This window comes from Microcaecilia unicolor, chromosome 3 (genome assembly GCF_901765095.1).
Source record: "Microcaecilia unicolor chromosome 3, aMicUni1.1, whole genome shotgun sequence".
NCBI lineage: Eukaryota > Metazoa > Chordata > Amphibia > Gymnophiona > Siphonopidae > Microcaecilia > Microcaecilia unicolor.
Window position 1 is genome coordinate 100,525,861 of NC_044033.1, and position 22,028 is coordinate 100,547,888.

Genomic DNA, 22,028 nt, shown 5'->3' on the forward strand with positions numbered 1-22,028 from the left:
TTATCCAGGGTGGGACCAGGCTGCTGGCATCGGCATTTAAAAAAGAGAGAGAGCAGCTTTTAAACTAGAACCTGGGGGAACACAGTTGTTCAAAAATGCATGGTTCGGAACAAGGTATCTTCAAAGATATCACCAAAACAGGGAAGATAGGGTATCTCGATAGCGAGGTTGCAAAAGAGTCCATAGTAGATCAGGTGTCAAATAAAAATCAGAGGAAAGATTGCAACTTAGCACTCAACTACTGAGCAAGATGTAAATAGGAATAACAAACAGTTTGAAATGTCTATATTCGAATGCCAGAAGCCTAAGAAATAAGATGAGAGAGTTAGAATACATTGCACTAAATGAAAAATTAGATATAGTAGGTATCTCTGAGACCAGGTAGAAGGAGGCTAACCAGTGGGACACTGTCATACCATTGTACAAATTATATTAAACTAGTAAAAAAGGCCCGTTTCTGTTTTAAAGGAAATGGGCGCTAGCAAGGTTTTCCTCAAGAGTGTGTATGTTTGAGAGAGTGTGTGTGAATGTGTGTGTGTGTGTAACAGAGAGAGTGAGACTGGGTGCGAGTGTGTGTGTGAGAATGAGAGTATGTGCCAGGGTCCCCCCTCCCTCCCAGTTCCAGGGTCCCCCCCCCCCCAGTCTTTGTCCCAGTTGCAGGGGAGTCCCCCCTCCCTCCCTTTTTCCCAGTTGCAGGGTCCCCCCTCCCTCCCAGTTGCAGGGTCTCCCTCCCTGCCTCCCAGTTGCAGGGTCTGTCTGTCTCCCCCCTCCTTTTGTCCTCCACGTTTTAAGGCACTGTGTTTCGAGGTGAAAGAGCTTTAGACTTGTTTCAGATGGAACAACAATTTAAAAACGACAATGTGAAGCAGCAGCTCCTAGGTTTGCTGGTTTTTGAGTGTATAAGAATGACGGCTGCGTAGGGTAGTGGAAACAGGGATTAACCAAAGGGTTTCCTTGCTTACCTTAGACTTGCTTTGCTCACTTCCACTCCTGTGTTTGAAACGTCCTGCAGCATCTCATAGGTTTGCTTGGTTTTTTTTGAGTGAACGGGGATGATGGCTGCGCTGGTTTTGGACCCGCTGTGCTTTCCCTCCACCCTCTTCCGAGTCGGCAATGGACCCCCGCCCTGAGCCCTCACCCGCTGCCACTCGCCGTCCTCCCTCTTCGTCCTCTCTGACAGTCCGAATCCGGACTTGGAGAAGAGAGGGAGGGTGGAGGCGGTGTTTTGAGGGCGGTTAGTGTGCACGGGTGGTTCAGGAGGTTGGCAGCCAGTCTCGAGCGATTCATAGTGTTTCCCTACTCCTCCCCCTGCCTGGGCCGCTGTTTGCTGCTGGCTGGGTCGTGGTTTGTTGCTGTGCGTCGGGCTGGTGACTTCACCTGAGGCGCAGCCAATCAGTGGGATTCTTGATGTCATCTTGATCTACAGCACCTAGCAGACCACGGCGGAAGCCAGGGTCCCAGGCAGCTTCAGAACGTTGGAGGTGAGAATTATTATATAGGAAGATTATTAAGAGACTTCAGACAGCCCAAAATACTGCAGCTAGACATATTTGGAAAGGCGAAATATGAAAGTGCTAGACCCCTTGGGAAATAATTACATTGGCTTCCGTTAACAGACAGAATTACATTCAAAATTTGCACCTTAGCTCATAAAACAATCCACGGAGAGGCCCCGACTTATATGTCAGACCTTATAGACCTTCCAGCAAGAAATACTAAAAGTTCTTCATGTACTTTCTTAAACCTCCACTACCCTAACTGCAAGGGACTCAAATACAAATCATTATATGCATCCAACTTCTACATCTGCGCACAACGTTGGAATGCACTGCCAAATACCTTGAAAACAACACATGATCTAGCAACTTTCCGGAGGTCACTGAAAACGAACTTATTCAACAAGACCTATAATAAGAATTTTTCTTAAAAAACTCATTTCATATCTATTAGAACTAATCAACACTGAATTCCTTAAATTGGCTACTTTAATCATATTGTCATTCTACTCTTTGCATATCTTGTAATTATTAATTATTTCTTTATTTCTAATTCTCATGAATTCCATCTACCTTAATCGAAATAATACTTTGTTCTCTTTATTTCGCTAATGGCGACTGTCATGGCGGCATAATGTAAGCCACATTGAGCCTGCGAAGAGGTGGGAAAATGTGGGATACAAATGCAGCAAATAAATATTGTAGTGATAGGGTGGATCTGATTGGTGGAGGGGTAACATTATATGTTAAAGAGGGTCTTGAATCAAATAGATTGAAAATTATACAGGAAAAAAAAAACACATCTTGGAATCCCTATGGATTAAAATTCCATGTATAAAGGGGAAAAGGATACATAAGTACATAAGTATTGCCATACTGGGAAAGACCAAAGGTCTATCAAGCCCAGCATCCTGTTTCCAACAGTGGCCAATCCAGGTCACAAATACCTGGTAAGATCCCAAAAAAGTACAAAACATTTTATACTGCTTATCCCAGAAATAGTGGATTTTCCCCAAGTCCATTTAATAATGGTCTATGGACTTTTCTGTTAGGAAGCCGTCCAACTCTTTTTTTTTTAAATATTTTAACTATTACAGTCATCAAGCTAATAACTTGTACAGAAAAGGTAAACTATACAATATCAGTTACTTTTTACTAACAAATAACATAATATTTCAATGAATAGGTACACTCAAGTCCTCAATTATTGATTCAAGATTAACATGAGTGGAATTTTTTTAATTAAAATAAAACCAGGAAAATATAGAAACCTGTATCAATTAAGTGTCCCATTTTATATAGAGCTCAAATTTGATGGTAATATTCCTTAGCCTTTTCTCAACTCCAGAGATCTTTTGGGTACCAGAAATTCCGTGAGTAGTAATGGCTCAAAGAAAACATGTTTAATTGATTGATAGCGGATTATGCATTTACATGGGTAATGCAAGTAGAAGGTCGCACCAAGCTGAAAAACTCCTGGCTTAAACAGTAAGAACTGCCTACGTCTTTTCTGAGTTTCTTTAGAAACATCCAGGAATATACGTGTTTTAAGACCCATAAATTCTTTATCTTGATTTTTAAAAAACCATTTTCATAATCCAAACTTTATCAAGAGTTAAGGCCACAGTTGCCAATAAAGTGGAAGAAGTTACCAAATCAGAATCTGATAATTCCAGAATTGCTGACACATCCAACGGAGGGTCAGATTGTTGTGCGGACAATTGGGTTCCTGTTGGCCTACTCGGCAGGTAGTACACTTGAGAGAAAGGAGGGATAACTTCTTCCTTAGCTTCAAATATGTCTTTTATATATCTGTTCAGTATTTCCCTAGGAGTAACCGATGGTACTCTAGGGAAATTCAAAAATCTCAAGTTATTAGATCTCATGGAATTTTCCAAAAACTCTATTTTCCTTCGCATGTTTGTATTATCTTTTATTATAGTTATCTGAATTTCTTGAGTTTTGGCTAGATCTTTCTCCTGAGTTTCTACTTTCTCCGATAATTTCTTCGTCTCCAAATGTTCTTTTTCCACTTGTTTTTCAAATTTTTTAATTCATGTCTCCAAAATTTGTGTATGTGGAAATAAAGCTTTACCCAGATTCACTATTAGGGCCAACAAATTGTCCAGGGTAACTTCAGCTGGTTTCTCCTCTAAGAAATTTGGAAGATTTAAAGATTGTATCTGGTCCGTTGAGACATTACCAACAGCAATCTCTTCTTGTAGCCAAATGGTCTCCCGCAGAATTATCTAATTTCTCCAAGGCTTGTTGGGAGCTAACAAAACTTGTCACTCCCCTGCTCTCCGGTGGTTGTTCTTGGGATCCTTGGCGTTCTACTTCGGCTTCACTTCCTGACTGCCGAGGGAGAGACACCAACACTGGGAAGCTGGCACTCTGGGGCTGCGGGGGAGGAGCTCTGTGATCGGGGCTTAAGGTAACATCAAGCACTAGCAGCGTCTCCAGGTTTCCACTCGTCCTTAGCATCACAAGCCTGCCACCCTCCGATCATATTGACACTTCGGACCTCTGCAAAAATGGTTCAATTGAACCCACAGTTGGTACTGGACGCCAACTAGGGGTCCCCGTGGTTGTCAACCTTCCCCTGTGCTTCGGCATAACAGCTGTAAGAAAGAGACGCAGAGATCTACAACAGGTTCAGTCCACCATCTTGAATGTAGTTGTTCAAACCTTTTTTAAACTCCGCTAAGCTAACCGCCTTTACCATATTCTCTGACAACGAATTACAGAGTTTAATTACACGTTGAGTGAAGAAACATTTTCTCCAATTCATTTTAAATTTACTACATTGAAGCTTCATCGCATGCCCCCTAGTCCTAGTTTTTCAGCTACTACTTTTGAGAACAAAAGTGGCCTCCTTTTCCTCTTACGTTATTTACTTTCCTTACAAAAAGATTTGTTACCCTTACAATAGTTACTTTCATTTTTTCACACTGCTGTCCAGCTTCTTCCACATGTTCCCATCTAGGCAATTCCTTGAAGTAATTGCCAATCTGAACAAAGTTAGTTTTTTTTTTTCAAGTCTAGAACCTTCACTTTTGAATGAACCCTCTCCACACCCATCTTAATATTAAACCACACCATCTGGTGATCACTGGATGTCAGATGATCACCTACTATAACATCAGAAATACTATCCCCATTAGTAGAGCTGCTAGGGTTCATTATAAACTTTCTCAAATCAAAACTAAACAGGACACAGAAACTAAAATTCATCGGAGGACTGCTGGACATGACTCTAGCATCAGGATTTGTTATGCAACACCAGATCTTAACTCTCATGTCAGTAGTACTAGAAGTATACCAGAGTCATAGATATCAGCTGGTCAGATGTTGAAGATACCAGGCTGAGTGTCCTGTACAGTTCATGTATCACCCATGGTACACCCCAATTTGAGGCAAGCTCAATAGACCCTATCAACCCAGTGGTTACAGGCCATGGAGAACTTTCAGGACATTTCAATCACCATTCTGCTCAGGAACTTACTGTCATGGTGGATGTTACTCTCCTATGGGGAAAAAGGATTCTCCTTCCAAATTCCTCAAATTTAGAAGGTATTAACAATGGATGTGTACTTCTAGAGTTGAGAGCAATCTGGAATGCTCTAAGCTTTCAGAGATAAGTTATCAAATCGTTCTAATTCAGATAGACAATCAGGCTGAAATGTACTATATCAATAAACAGGGAAAGAAAAGTCCATCCCTCCTGTGTCAAGAAGCAGTCAGAATATAGATTTGAGCCATATCTCATGGGAATGTCACTCAGAGCCCATAAAATCTTTCAATATTGGGTCACTTCTCAATAGATCTTTTTGCCACTCAGAACAAGAAAGTCCCTCAGTTTTGTTCCAGACTTGGATCACATGGCAAACTAACCTCGGATGCTTTCCTGATTCACTGGGGGCAGGAGTTTCTTCTACATGTGTATCCTCCAGTACCACTCTTAGTGAAAAGTCTTCTAAAATTCATGGAAAATCGAAGAACCATCATTCTGATTCCCTCCCCCCCCCCCCCCCCCCGAAACTGGTCGAGGCAGACATAGGTCCCCTCTTCTGGAACTTTCCTCCAGAAATCTTGGAAACTGGTATGTTTTCAAATACTGTTAACTCAGGGTCAGGAATCCCTACTACTTCCAGAACTTCAGTCCTTAGCCCTTACAACTTGGATGTTGAGAGGGTAGAGGTGGATTCTTTCAGCTTATTGGAAGAGTTTCTGCTAGGTGGTCTTCTAGTTTTCAGTGGAAGAGGTTTGCCTTAGATATTTTTTCCTCTCCACAAAAAACCTGCTTTGAATACCTTCTGCATCTGAGTCAGATCTCAAGACTAACTCTATTAATTATGTTATATATTACTGCTACATTTCAAATAGATTCTGAGCAGATCACAACACGATCTAACCTACTGTCTAGGAGAAATATATCACCTCTTCATACTATTCACAGAATACAAGTCTTTACAAACAATTTTGCAAAAATTCTTCTTTAAAAAAAATGCTTTGAGCCTTTCTAAAAGGGAAATATAGCTTAATCTGTCTAATATTCAAAGTCAAGTCGTTCCATACTTTCACTCCTTGATACAAATATGAAGATTCAAAAATAGATTTACTCCGTATGTTCTTCGTTGATAGATAGCTTTCAGCATTGTTCTTTACATGCCGTACTAAGTGCAGAAGGAAATTTCAAATAAAAAAAACGAATCCACTAGAATTATTTATTTATTTAATTTATTTATTTAATACATTTATACCCCACACTTTCCCTCTAGTTGTAGGCTCAATGTGGCTTACACAAACTGTAAAAGGGCTACCGTACAAAAAGTACAATTATACAATATAACAGTATGAATTATAAACAAATTGGTATCAGTTTACACACAAGATAGTAAAGAAAATGTAAGGTATTAGTGTCCATAAATTATATGAAACCATAAGTAAATCTTAATTATGTTGACTCTAGAGAATAAGCCTTTTTGAACAGGTTGGTCTTCAATTATCATCATAAAGAGACTTAAAAATTAAACAAGCCATCGGTTCAGTTGAAACCTTCCGTGAAGCCACCTGCAGTGTCATGGGACCTCAATGTAATTTTAACCCAGCTGATGAAAGCTCCTTTTGAGCCACTAAATATCTGTCACCTGAAGTACCTGACCTGGAAGGTCTTATTTTTGGTGACAGTCACTTCTGCCTGCAGGGTCAGTGAGCTCCTGACCTTAGTAGCTGATCCACCTTACTCTACGCTTTACAACAGAGCAGTCCTTTGCACACATTCTAAGTTCCTTCCTAAGGTAGTATCAGAATTCCATCTTAACCAGTCAATTGTTATCCCAACAATTTTTCCAAAGCCTCATGCCCACAGATGTGAAAGTGAACTGCACACTTTGCATTGCAAGAGAGCCTTGGCCTTTGATTTGGAACGGACTAAAGCCCATAGAAATTCTACCCAGCTTTTTGTTTCTTTTGACCCAAACTAGATGGGGGTTGCCATTGACAAACACACACTTTCAAATTGTCTATCCTTTATGTATGCCCAAGCTAGGCTGACTGTAGAGAGTCATGGCACAGCTCATAATGTCAGACTTGTAACTGTGTTGGTAGCCCATAAAAGATTTGCAGAGCTGCAACATGGTCTTCAGCCACACATTCACTTCATATTACTGTTCAGAACAGGACCTCTGTTCAGAATTTACGAGAGTCCCACTTGTGAGACTATGAGGGGCATAATCGAAAGGCGGTGGCCATCTCTAAGGCCGGCGCCGTAAAGAGGTCTCACGAACCGTATTATCGAAACAAGATGGCCGGCCATCTTGTGGAGAAGAGTGGCCTAGTGGTTAGGGTGGTGGACTTTGGTCCTGGGGAACTGAGGAACTGAGTTCAATTCCCGGCACAGGCAGCTCCTTGTGACTCTGGGCAAGTCACTTAACCCTCCATTGCCTGCCGCATTGAGCCTGCCATGAGTGGGAAAAAGTGCGGGGTACAAATGTAACAAAAAAAAAATAAAAATAAAATAATAAAAAACATAATACAGTTGGGGCCGGCCAAATGTCAGAGATGGCCGGGTTTGAGATGGCCGGCATTGGTTTTTGCCGATAATGGAAACCGATGCCGGCCATCTCAAACCCGGCCAAATCCAAGGCATTTGGTTGTGGGAGGAGCCAGCATTTGTAGTGCATTGGTCCCCCTGACATGCCAGGACACCAACTGGGGACCCTAGGGGGCACTGCAATGGACTTCAAAAATTGCTCCCAGGTTCATTTCTCCCTTACCTTGTGTGCTGAGCCCCCCAAATCCCCTCCAAAACCCACTCCCCACAACTGTACACCAATAACCATAGCCCTTATGCGTGAAGGGGGGCACCTAGATGTGGGGACAGTGGGGGGTTTTTTTTTTGGGGGGGGGGGGGTTGGAGGGCTCCCATTTACCACCACAAGTGTAATGGGGGGGATGGGCCTGGGTCCACCTGCCTGAAGTGCACTGCACCCACTAAAAACTGCTCCAGGGACCTGCATACTGCTGTCATGGAGCTGGGTATGACATTTCAGGCTGGCATAGAGGCTGGAAAAAAATAATTTTTAATTTTTTTTTTTTTTGGGTGGGAGTGGGTTGGTGACCACTGGGGGAGTAAGGGGAAGTAATCCTCGATTCCCTCCTGTGGTCCTCTGGTCATTTGGGGCACTTGTTGGAGGCTTGGTCCTAAAAATAAATGGACCAAGTGAAGCCAGCCAAGTGCTTGTCAGAGCCAGCCTTTTTTCCATTATTGGCCGAAGCCGGCCATCTCTTCACACCCCCGTGACGGCTTCGGTACACTGCCGACACGCCCCCTTGAACTTTTGCCGGCTCCGCAACGGAAAGCAGTTGAAGCTGGCCAAAATCGGCTTTCGATTACACCGACTTGGCCGGGTTTAGGAGATGGCCGGCCATCTCCCGATTTGTGTCGGAAAATGGCCGGCCTTCTTGTTCGAAAATAAGCAGGTATGCTATCTTGTTTGTCTTTGGAGAAAATGAATGTATTTACCTGTAGCAGGTGTTCTCTAAGGAAAGCAGGATATCTAGTCTCGTATATTCTCCCTCCTCCTCTTTGGAGTTGTATAGAATAGGTAACACATGGCAAGCAGGGAAGGTGTATGCTTTGCATTAAGAACCTGGAGAGCAGTTCCCACACAAGTGCTCCATTGGATGACCTCTCTTACTTGTGAGACTGTATCCTGCTGTCTTGGAGAACACGTGCTACAGATAAATAACTTTGATTTATCTGTGGTAGTCTTTATTGAAGAAAATATGTACCATAACCTGTCCTGATGGCACTTGGATGTATACACATCTGTAGCAACTGCTATCAGATGCACCAGCTCCAGGAGTCTTAAGCACTCCCAGAATCCGTTCTTGCCCCTGCATAATCTTTTGAATCTCCTGAATCTGTGGCAGTTAAGAGGAGAACCAGAAGCAGTAACATGGGAGCCGGATCATAAATTGAAGATGCTCAAGCATGTAGGGATCTGGTGCCTTACTTTTGCTCTTACCCATGTACAAGGGAAGCAGTTTTGAAGAACCCTTTTACTTGGGTAAATGGGTTTTGAAAAATTCCTTCAGTTTCTGATTTCTAGAGTCTCTTTGATAACGATGTAGTTTTTATCATTTTCCTTTGCTAGGTTTGGTCTTTTATCTCATTAATGAATGTAAAAATAAACATTGATCTGCATATAACACAGTTGGGCCTTTCAGTTGATGAAGTTGAAAAGATGACTTTTCCTGTTTCACTTTCTATTTCTATGCCTGTATTCACTTGGTTTTTCAGCTCTGACAGAGCAGCCTACATATCACTCTTTTCAAAGCCATGTTGTCCCATTTGCTGAGGTCTACCTCACAGGTTTTAAGGTTTCTTGAAAATTTCTGAGGTTGCTCTTTTTTTTTTTTTTTACTTGATATGTGTGGTAAATCTGGTACAGACTATCTGTGACTAAGTACTGTAATAGAACAAATTATTTTTGAAGATAATACCAGACATTCCTTTCATGTTTTTCTGTTGCATTTTAGGTTCTTTGTACTGTAACATTTGACTCTCTGGAATCAAGTGTGAAGTCTGACTTCATTACAGCAGCTGTAAGGTAGGCTTTTTTGCTTTTTGGTGTACTTTATCTGTGTATTAAGGTTCTCAGGGTTTTGGTTGAGACTCAGGATACCAGGGAATAATGAGCTGCACAACTTAAATAACTTTGATATGATATAAGCAGCTTGGTGGTAGCAAATAAGCAAGTTTTTCTACTGTGATCTAAGCTTGCACCACTCTCCGGCAGTGTCTTCTATGTGCCTCCTATCTGATTACGGTGTAAGCTGTTTGGGAAAGGGTGCTCCCTGATGTGTTTTGCCTATAATTCTTGTATTAACAATGAATGATGTCACCAGTCTCCTCCTATAGCCATGCACACCCTAAGTAAAAATAGAATTCTTCTTTGCATTTAATTGAACTGATACTCAAATCACTGCCATAACAAAGTATTTTTTTATGGTTGAAAGTAAATATAATGTCTAGTCAATAAAATGTGCAGTGCTTGCTTCTAATACATGTTTTCCTTTTCCAGTGGACTAAAGGAGAAGAATTTTATGTTGCATTATGAGGTAATTTTTTATGAATGGTATAAGATTCCTTAAAATATAGGTAACACATTATGGAATGGATTCAGTAAATTGCACCCAAATTTGGGTGCTGAAAAAAATCCACAATGAGTGCCATTCTATAGTTGGGTGCCATTTAGGGATCCGTGCTGAGGATTTACACCAACTGAAACCTGTTAAATCCTGGCATACAAGTGAGGTGCATATCCCCCGAATTCTATAATACAGTGTTTCCCAAGTTGGTCCTGGAGTACCCCCTTGCCAGTCTGGCTTTGAGGATCTCCAAAATGAATATGAGTGAGAATAATTTGCATACACTGCCTCTATTGTATGAAAGTCTTTCATGCATATTCATTGTGAGGATCCTGAAAACCTGACTGGCAAGGTACTCCAGGACTGAGTTGGGAAACACAGCTATAAGATTGTGCCATGACCCACCTATGCCCTCGCCTCCTTTTCAGTTGTGCACTAAAAGATCTGTACACTCATCTTTATAGAATAGCGTATAGCAAGATGTATGTGCAAATCCAATTAACTGCAATATTTGGTGGTTAGCACCCAATTATTGCTAGTTATCGACTCATTACTTAATTAAAATGTATATGCAGATTGGGTGCACGTTCAAATTTTGGGTGCCATATGGTTTATTAAAGTTTGCTATACTGCCAAAGCTAGCTTACAGGTCTCAGCGGTTTACAATAAAAACTATTAAAAAGTTTGCAATAGGAAAGACAACACATCTTAGCATCGTAGTAAATCCGAGGGTATATGTTCAGGGGTTTTGTGTGGTTAAGCAGTTCTCAACATGTGTGTCGCAGGCTGACAGCATACATTCTCTGTACCACGGCTGAGAATAGGAGTGCTTCTGCTGTTGTGACCAGGATCGAGGTTGAAGGGTGAAGCACTGATGCCACTGACACTTCTACAGCAGCTCTCAGGCAGCAGAAGTAGGCTGTGCTGTAGCCCAGGCTCCAGCAGAATTATGGATAGGAGAGAGGAGAAATGGTAAATGGACCGTACACATTAGCAAAAGAGCTATGAGACAGACGGAGAGAGACTTGGTCCAATATGACTGGAAACATATGCTTAGACAACAAAAGTAGAAAAATATAATTTTTTTATTTTATTAACCAGAATATGTTAACTTGGGAAATGTACATTGTGGATGCCTTTTGTATTTTGTTCAGTACAAGAAGAAATAGATTTCTATTTTTATTTCTTCAGATCAAAATGGAAAATCTCCTTTCATCACTACAAACAGAAAGTAACTGACTCAAGCGAAAATACTACCGTAGTCTAGTGGGCCTGGACACCCTTGACAGTAAAAAAAAAAAGCAACAAAAACAGAAAACTATTCACCCTAGTTAGGAGCTTAACTTCAGTCCACTATCCTGATAAAGAACATCAGACTTGCCCCTCTGTTCAAGAGCTAGCAAACTACTTCGAAAGCAAGATCAGTCAAATTAGAGCTGACCTAGCCAAATATAACCCAAAAGAAAATAACTTTAAAAAACTATGCCTCAGAAGCTAACTCCACCCTAGACTCAAGTCAAGGAATTAAGGTAACCCAACAATGGGAGGACTTCCAACCGCTATCAACTGAAGACGTAAAATCACTACTGCTCAAATGCTCTCGCTCGCATTGTATCCTAGACCACTGTCCTGAATTCCTGTTCCAAACCACCTCAACAGAGGTGATCATGTGGTTAACAGACTACTAGATTCTGGCTCTCAACCCTCAGATATAAGCAAAATCATTCATATTTCACTACTAAAGGGTTCAAGGATAGATAACCTCAGCAGTAAACTATTGCTCAGTGGCAAGTATACCACTCTTTACATAAAATGCTAGAATCATATGTTAGTAAACAATTCTCCCAACTATCTGGACACGTATACTCCACATTACACCAATCCCAATTAGGATTCAGAGCCGCACACAGCACTGAAACCCTACTCATAGTACTAACAATGTTTGTCAGACAATACCTATGTAAGGGAGATCAGGTGCTTCTACTTCAGTTCGATATCTCAGCAGCTTTCGACGTGGTGGATCATGTACTCCTACTGGAGCAGCTGAATCAGATCGGAATAACGGACCAGTTCTCAAATGGTTCAACGAATTCCTCTCAATCCAAAGCTACTCTGAAACAAAACAAAAACCTTTCCAAAATACTGGATTCCGCAATGTGGGGGTCCCCCAAGGCTCCCCACTCTCTCCTATCTTGTTCAACATCTTCTTGTCCTCCCTTAGCTCAATACATCTGGGATCAAGAGAACTACTGCTATCATACATGGATGGCATCATGCTCCTTCTAACTCTTACTTCCACACACCAAGATCCAATCCGATCAGCAATGATCGGGATGAGCACTATTCAGACCTGGGCCCTAGCAGACAAACTGAAATTGAACACCCAAAAAACTAAGATCCTCTGGTTCGAAGTCCCAGCCTCATTAACACCTTCCTAGTCAAATCAGAAGCTAGAGTGCTTGGAGTCACCCTTGACTTCTCCCTATCATTCATATCCCATTTCAACCAACTTTGGAAGAACTATGTTTAAAATGAGATAGCTTTGTCTGATCAGGTCATTATTTGATCAAAAAGCCTTTGTATTACTGGTACAAATGCGTATCCTTCTACACCTGGACTACTGCAATGCCCTATTTTTGAGTATCAAGAGCAAATACAAAACAAATCGTACAGAAAACAGCGGTAAGAATAATTTTCAAACTAAATAGATACACTAGTGTTTCACCTTACCTTCTGAACCTACACTGGATACCAACAACTGAAAGATCTAAGTTTAAAGTTGCCTGCAAAGATCTAAGTTTAAAGTTGCCTGCTTACTCTTTCAGATTCTTCATGGTACTACTTCTGCACTTCTAATTCGCATCTCATCTATTTGCATGTTGCGGTCCAACAGACTAAAAGAACAACTGATCCTAGGCACACCATTTCACAAAAGAATCCGATCTCAGAAGATCTTTAACTTGTTTTTCTCAGTAGCAGGGATCACTTTATGGAAATCACTCCCACTGGCTATTATAGCTACGTCATGCAAGGTTCCACGTTAGGAGTTATGGACCAAGAAAGGGATGTGGATGTCGTCGTCGATAATGCACTGAAACCTTCTGCTCAGTGTGCTGCTGTGGCTAGGAAAGCGAATAGAATATTGGGTATTTATTAGGAAAGGTATGGAAAACAGGTGTGAGGATGTTATAATGCCGTTGTATCGCTCCATGGTGCGACTGCACCTTGAGTATTGTGTTCAATTCTGGTTGCCGCATCTCAAGAAAGATATAGTAGAATTGGAAAAGGTGCAGCGAAGGGCGACTAAAATGATAGCGGGGATGGGACGACTTCCCTATGAAGAAAGACTAAGGAGGCTAGGGCTTTTCAGCTTGGAGAAGAGACGGCTGAGGGGAGACATGTTAGAGGTATATAAAATGATGAGTGGAGTGGAACAGGTGGATGTGAAGTGTCTGTTCATGCTTTCCAAAAATACTAGGACTAGGGGGCATGCGATGAAACTACAGTGTAGTAAATTTAAAAGAAACTGGAGAAAATGTTTCTTCACCCAACGCATAATTAAACTCTGGAATTCGTTGCCAGAGAACGTGGTGAAGGTGGTTAGCTTGGCAGAGTTTAAAAAGGGGTTAGACGGTTTCCTAAAGGACAAATCCATAAACCACTACTAAATGGACCTGGGAAAAATCCACAATTCCAGGAATAACATGTATAGAATGTTTGTACGTTTGGGAAGCTCGCCAGGTGTCCTTGGCCTGGATTGGCCGCTGTCATGGACAGGATGCTGGGCTCGATGGACCCTTGGTCTTTTCCCAGTGTGGCATTACTTATGTACTTATGTATAGAGTAGAATATAAGTACCTCAGCTTCCAAAAGAAGCTAAAAACCTACTTCTTCCCAAAGACTGCTATATAACACTCACCGATCATCGGTTCCCTAACAAACTATAGAAATATCAAGTTAAACACAGACTATAAACATAGTATATAACATTTTATAACATTACATCTAACCAACAAGAATGTATTCACCCAGTGTCTTACTTATAAAGCTGTAACTGTTATTCCACTAATGTTATAAGCTTCACTGAAACCTAAATGGGGTATTAGCTGTATATAAGAGCTAAATTGAATTATTATGTATTAGGATTTATTTACTGCCTTTTTGAGAAATTCACTCAAGTTGGTTGGTGTACAGCAAGAATAAGTCAAACATAGGCGATAGACAATTGCAGCCATAAAGATATTCAAATAACAATACAAAGTATGGCATAGTTTGCTACATTACAGTGTCAACACATTTTATTTCAGAATCTGTTTTTGTTCAATAATTAAAAAAAAAGAAATTGAACAGAACAGTAGCAATACACACAAATTGAATGAAGAACAATAGGCAACGGCAATAATACAAAGATGAGGAAGAAACACAACCTTCCTTCCCAGCACATCCACCGCAATAAACCATTTTAATAGACAGCATAAGGTGTAAGCAAAGATGGAACATGTAAGATAGAGTAACAGGAGTTAGAAAATAAGGTGACTAATTTAAGGAAAGTTGCACATAAGTCCAAAAGGTGCTTGAATATTAGCTTGGGCAGGAATGGATAAGGACCTCTCTACAGTGTATGCAGCTGGTATTACTCCTTGTATTCGACTTGCAATATATTGAGTTGTTTGGGGGGTTTTTCCTTTAAGTTCTCAGTTCAGTTTTTTGTCTTCATATTTCTATTTCCAATTTGTGGTTCCTTGCTTCATATTTGGTGAGGATCTGTCTGTTTTTTTCATGTGTGACCAAGGTGTGATATAATATAGACATGCAGTTTCTATGTAGAAATCTGTAACAGACCCACTTGTTCTGTTTTTCTAATAGTAGATGCATTGGTTTTCTAGGGCCCGTTGTTCATAGGTAGGTTCTAGCGTTTGAGTCTTAGGAATTAGTGCTGCTATCGTATGGCAGTTTTTCTGTGTGTGCATTGAGTGAGAATTTTTTCAGGTTTTGCATTATTTCACAACTGACTTCCATGGAGATATGTCCTAGTTTTACTCTGCAGCTGTTGTTGGAGGGACATAAGAGTTTTTGTGCATGCAGAATGTTTACATTTAAATCATAAGAACTGTTATATTGTGTCAGACCAAAGGTCAATGAGCGTCACGTCTGCAGTGTTTCACCCATGCAAGCATTGCCCTTCAGGTGTGTCATGATGGGAAAAAAGGTTTAGAACCAGTGTTCTAAACTTTAGGAAGAATTGTTTGTAATACAAGTTTACATGAAACTTGTAGTTTGATACTATTTATTAGAATGAGAAAAGTCGCCTACTAATTTCATTCTGACTTGTACGCTATGAATCCCTATAAGTGATTCTCTGTCACATAGCTGTCATTTTATTTTATTAAATTATTCATTCTTTATGCTGCAGAAAAGAATTACAGTAGTGTTCATCTTGTAGTGCTCCTAAAATGCATAAGGAATGAAAAGTACAGCCATTTGTGGGATGGAAACAAGTCTGGAAACTTTATCCCAGCACACCTTAGTAGGGTAGGTAGAGCAGAGGATCTGATTAAATCAGCAGTACTCATACACTCAATTTTAGACAAGTCTGAGAAGGGTGTACAGTAATCTCTCTCTCTCTCTCAGGCAAAATAGTGCAACTTGCTGTCCAATTTCTCAGCATAAGTTGTGGAGGATTTCTTTTTAATTTTGGACTATGATATACGTAAAATAGGAAAAGTACATATTACTATCTCTTCTGAACTGCTGCAATATATAGCAGAAGCCTTAAGCTATAACCAGGCAGAAGTTTCTTTCCAGCATCTATTAATTTTTGTTACTTTCCCAGAGTGGGGGAGGTACTACATTGTGGGACAGGAGCTATGTAAATCAATCCTAAAGATGTATCAAACTGAGAGAAAAGCCTAGACCCATTTTGTCAGTACACTCTGGACCAGGCCAGCCCACAATAGGAAAAGAGAACACTATCTAGCAGAATTAAATGATGATGGGAAATTGTGGTCTGCTGAACAGTAGAGAGAGAGGAGAAGTTAGGGGAGTTGAAAAGGAAACTTGAATGAAAGAGGGCAGGAGAGGTAAAGGGGCTAGAATAAATGGAGGTGAGGAGAGATGGGTGAAAGTGAAAAGGTGATGTACCTACTGTGTCTGAATGGAATTTGCTAGGAGCTAAATATAAACAAAATATATAAACCAGAGACAGAAGACAGGAAATAGCATAAAAGAGAGCAGCTACTTATGTGTCAGAGTAGTGCAGAGGGAGAATGGAAAAGGAACAGAAGAAAGAGACCCAGAGAAAGGAATCAAGAGAATACAGAGAGAAAAAATGAACAATATGGTAAGTTTTAAAAAATAGACAGGAAAAGTAGAAAAAATGCTGTCATAAATAGCAGATTGTTTTTCTTAGTTCAAATGTCAAATCACTAAATTGTATAATGACTGTACTTTCTGTATAAATTATGCCCGAATGGCGAGAGGTGTTGATCTGCAAGTGCTGCTGCAGTACAGATAAAGAGCAAACCAAATACACCAAGTGGTGAAAGCAGTAGACGATTTATTAGAAACAGAAGAGAACAGTTCCTGATGTGGACTCATTTTGCCTATATGTAGGCTGCATTTGGGGCTTATACTGTCAAACAGAATTCAAACTACATATCAAATTAAAAGGAACTAAAATCATATATAACAAAATCCATAAATAGTACTTTAAAAGTAAACATTTGAGACAAAAGCAAATAGTGAATGTTATCAACAACTTATGATATAAAAACAAACGCACATGCAGAGGTGCTTCAAAAATTGAAAATCAAAATTGTATCTGGCAAGATGATCCTCAACAGTGACGTGGAGGAGCATAATCGAAGGGGGCGCCCAAGTTTTCCTGAGGGCGTCCACGCAGGACGTCCCTGCGAAGGGGCGGGGAAACCTGTATTATCGAAACAAGATGGGCGGCCATCTTTCGTTTTGATAATACGGTCGGGGATGCCCAAATCTCAACATTTAGGTCGACCTTAGAGATGCTCATCCCCGATTTTCGGCGATAATGGAAACCGAGGACGCCCATCTCAGAAACGACCAAATCCAAGCCATTTGGTCGTGGGAGGAGCCAGCATTCGTAGTGCACTGTTCCCCCTCACATGCCAGGACACCAACCGGGCACCTTAGAGGGCACTGCAGTGGACTTTAGAAAAAGCTCCCAGGTGCATAACTCCCTTACCTTGTGTACTGAGCCCCCCCAAAACCCACTCACCACAACTTTACACCACTACCATAGCCCTTAGGGATGAAGGGGGGTACCTAGATGTGGGTACAGTGGGTTTGTGGTGGGTTGTGGAGGGCTCACATTTACCACCACAAGTTTAACAGGTAGAGGGGGATGGGCCTGGGTCCGCCTGCCTGAAGTGCACTGCAGTACCCACTAAAACTGCTCCAGGGACCTGCATACTGCTGTCATGGAGCTGGGTATGATATTTGAGGCTGGCATAGAGGCTGGAAAAAATATTTTTTTAAAAATTATATTTTTTAGGGTGGGAGGGGGTTAGTGACCACTGGGGGAGTAAGGGGAGAAGTCATCTGGTCATTTAGAGCACATTTTTGTGGCTTGGTCGCAAAATTAAAGGACCAAGTAAAGTCAGCCAAGTGTTCGTCAGGGACGCCCTTCTTTTTTCCATTATCAGCCGAGGACGCCCATATGTTAAGCACGCCCCAGTCCCGCCTTCGCTATGCTTCTGACATGCCCCCGTGAACTTTGGTCGTCCCCACAACGGAAAGCAGTTGAGGACGCCCAAAATCGGCTTTCGATTATGCCGATTTGGGCGACCCTGGGAGAAGGACGCCCATCTCCTGATCTGTGTCGAAAGATGGGCGCCCTTCTCTTTCGAAAATAAGCCTGATAGTGAACAATTATGATATAGTAAAATCCAGCTGAGTGTATTTGAGGTGTAATAGTGTTCCACACTTAGGATAGTGCAATGAAAATCAATCTATAAGAACCAGATATGACTTGCCTAGAGGGAACCAATAAGACACACTACCCTCTATAGCTAACAAAAAATGGCAAATGTTAAAATGTATTGTGTCAACTCTGGTCACCTTATAATAAAGATATAGCAGAATAAGAAAAGGCTCAAAGAAGGGCAACCAGAATGATTGAGGGGATGAAACTCCTCCCATTATGAGGAAAGGCATAAAAGATTAGGACTCTTCAGTTTGGAAAAGAGATGGCTGAGGGGGATATTGATAGAGGTCTACAAATTACTCATTGGTGTAAAATGGGTAAACGTAGATATATATATATTTTACTCTCAAAAAGTATAAAGACTAGGGGACACTCAAAGAAGTTACATGGTACTACTTTTAAAATAAACAGGAGGAAATATTTTTCACTCAAAGAATAGTTAAGCTCTGGAAGTGTATCAGCAGTTAGTGTATCTGGGTTTAAAAAAGGTTTGGACAAGTTCCTGGAAGAAAAGTCCCTATGTCTATTGAGATAGAAATAGGGAAAGCCACTGCTTGTCCCTAGGATCAGTAGCATGAATCTTGCTGCTATTTGAGATTCTGTCAGGTACTTGTGACCTGAATTGGCCACTGTTGGAAGCAGGAAACTGACAAAGTATGACTAGTCTTACGTTCTTACGTTCACAAATAATTGTATTAACATGGCTAGTACATTAATAAGAGAAAAATATATTCCTGCCTCTGGTGGAAAAATACTTAACAGCCAAAGCAGTCACAGCAAATGTCCTAGCTGTGCTCTGCGCTCATTGTTGGGGGAGAAACCAAGGATTTTTGTGAATACAGAATAAATATTTGGGTTTTAATACCGTATGAAGGAACATATGGGTGCTGGGCGAATGATGATGGGGGCTGAAGTGTGCAACTTCTTGTACTCTTCCCACCCCCCACCTTTCCAACTCAGCCTGTAGGTGCTGAAGCCAACACTACTGCCCTCAATGCAGTTGTTGTGGCAGGGCAGGTATGGAGCTTAGGCAATCCTAACTAGGCATGGAAAAAGAGAAAATCCACAAGGGCCAACAAATCATCAGAAAGATACAGAAATTGTTCCAATTGTCAGACACCACCAATCTGATTAAAAAGAATTTTCAATCACATCTTGATATGTTTCCTGTTTATATTACACCATATGAACTGCCAAAGAAGTTTTTAGCACAGTGCAAGTGCTGAGATGAGCATTATCTCCATAGCTCAGATTTTACAGCTAATCTACAACATACCGTGGCAAAGGATTAGTTTTATGTATTACTATGACAAGAAGAAACCTCACTCACTTGGAAACATTACCCTGAGACAGATTGTGTAACTTTCACTGGGATACAGAGGTGGTTATGGAAAGCCTATGTCCTCCCATTTTTACAGTGTGGTAATCTCTTGTTTTGGATATACAAAAAAAAATTTTAAATTAAATATTAGCATAATGAAGCAGTAGGAAAGGTCTGAACAGTAATTTCTGTGTCTTGCTTTTTTCCCCAGTTTCCACCTTTCGCAACAAATGAAATTGGCAAAGTTACTGGCATTAACAGAAGGGAACTTGGACATGGTGAGTGATAACCTAGAAAAAAATAATGAAACCCACTATAATTGAAGTTACTTATTAAACACTCTTAAATGCCATGCATCACTTGCAGTTCTGAGTAGTTTTACAAATGAATGAGAAATAGCTTGCTTTTATTCATATAAATACATACAAACAAAATACAAAGCAATACACGCATAAATAACAACTGGAGTGCAGTTCTTGTATTTGATTTACTTTGTGTTTTAAGTACAGGTGCCCTGGCAGAGAAAGCCTTGATACCCTTAATTCCTAAAGATTTTCCTTTCACAATAAGAGTCACTGCTGAAGTCCTTGAAAGTAATGGTAAGTGCTGGAGTCACAATGAAAAAGATACTACAATTTGTTATCTAGCTCATGGTTTTACAGGTAAGGTTGCTATATAGTACTGTGCTGATGGACTGGAAATACTATACATTCTGACCATAAGTACATTACTTTCATTGTGCACAACATACAGTGGTTCCTGTTTTAGCACCTTGAGAAAAGTTTCTTCTTCAAGGTCTTGCTCTCTTCTCTTTCTTACCCAAACCAGAATGGTTGGCAACTGGCCATAAAAATCATACTGACAAAATACTGTTCATTGCAAAAGTCTGTCTCCCACAGCCCTCAAGTAATCAACGAATGCAAAGGATCTTGTGTTTGTTTTGTATAATCACTACAGTGTGTGAACTTGGATGATGGTACTGGTGTGTATATTGCAGACTCTGAGACACCACTCACTGAGACAGTAAAGGGTAGATGGCAGCCTGCTGACAATGTAAACTCACAGGAGGTTTCCTGTTGGAATTAATTTTTTGTAACTTTCACACCCAGGCATCTATCTGAAGTTAGTTGGTAAACTATACATTCTTTAAGTATCCATTAATATAAAAATTATATAGATAGATCACATAAAGGCATAATACTTTAGTGAATTTTAATTACTGATGAGGTGACAGCCACCCCTTTCCTCCCTGGGCTGCAGGGAACAGAGTGAGAAGACTATGTAGAGGAAAAGAGGGGGGGAGAGTAGATAGGGGGATGGCAGTACAAGTGAGTACATTTCCTTCCCAGTGAGTATGTCCTGAAGGAAGTTTCAAATCCCCCCCCCCCCCCCCCCCAAAAAAAAAAAAAAAAAAATTAGCAGATGACACAAAACTATTCAAGGTTGTTAAAACACATAAAGACTGTGAAAAATTACAAGAAGGAAATTGGAAGACCGGGCATCCAAATGGCTGATGAGATTTAATGTGGACAAATGCTAAGTGATGCACATTGGAAAGAATAATCCAAATCATAGTTACCTGATGCTAGGGTCCACCTTGGAGGTCAGACCCAAGAAAAAGATCTAGGTATCGTTGTAGATAATACACTGAAATCTTTGGCTCGATGTGCAGTGGTGACCAAAAAAGCAAACAGGATGCTAGGAATTATTAGGAAAGGGATGGTAAATAAGCCTGAAAATACTATAATGCCTCTGTATCACTCCATGGTGCGACCTCATCTTGAGTATTGCGTTCCGTTCTGTCGCCATATCTCAAAAACGATATAGCGGAATTAGAAAAGGTTCAAAGAAGACCAACCAAAATGATAAAGGAGATAGAATTCCTCTCATATGAGGAAAGGCTAAAGAGGTTAGGGCTGTTCAGCTTGGAAAAGAGATGAATGAGGGGAGACATGTTTAAAGTCTGCAGAATCCTGAGTGGTGTAGATCAAGTGGAAGTGAATAGATTTTTTTTTAACATTAAATTTGAATTGAAAACCAAGCAATTTAAACATAATGCATCCAGTACAAATTATCATAGAAAACCTTCCATCCACCCTACATATACCTGTAATCTTAAGAGAAAAAAACTACAATCCAAGATATCAAATACCCCCTCATAACCTTTAAGACTTCTGGGTTAAAGTAACAAAATGGGTTCAAAGTTCAGAAACTGGGTCATACTGGTCCAATCTCTTATCCATGAGTTGTTCCATTTCTCCGATCAGAGATAATTTCAAAGTCCAATCAAATTTAGTAGGTCCCACCGACTGCTTCCAATGACTTGCTATAACACTTTTGGCAGCTGCTAAACATTTTCTCTTGAGACGTTGTTGCCACTTCAAACCACGTCTATTACTGAACCCCAACTAACACCGTTGTGGTTCACAAGGAAAAGGGCTTTACCCACTCACAGGACCACCAGATATGCATAAAGTTTCCAGTCCCATCCCTACAGCGCCAACAATGTTGAGGCAGCGCTGGATACATGTCATGAAGCCGCACGGGAGTGTAATAGCATCGTGTAAGAACTTTAAAAGCATTTTCTTTCAAA

The 22,028-nt window shown here is 40.7% G+C and overlaps 1 protein-coding gene across 1 annotated transcript in view; it reads left to right on the forward strand.

Annotated features, from left to right (window-relative positions):
- PNPT1 (polyribonucleotide nucleotidyltransferase 1) overlaps nucleotides 1–22,028 on the forward strand; it is a 162,675-nt gene that overhangs the window by 63,608 nt on the left and 77,039 nt on the right. Inside the window, exons 14-17 of the mRNA XM_030196210.1 lie at nucleotides 9,543–9,613; nucleotides 10,088–10,124; nucleotides 19,647–19,713; nucleotides 19,945–20,034. Coding sequence (XP_030052070.1) covers nucleotides 9,543–9,613; nucleotides 10,088–10,124; nucleotides 19,647–19,713; nucleotides 19,945–20,034 — 265 coding nt within the window. The remainder of the gene's footprint in view (nucleotides 1–9,542; nucleotides 9,614–10,087; nucleotides 10,125–19,646; nucleotides 19,714–19,944; nucleotides 20,035–22,028) is intronic.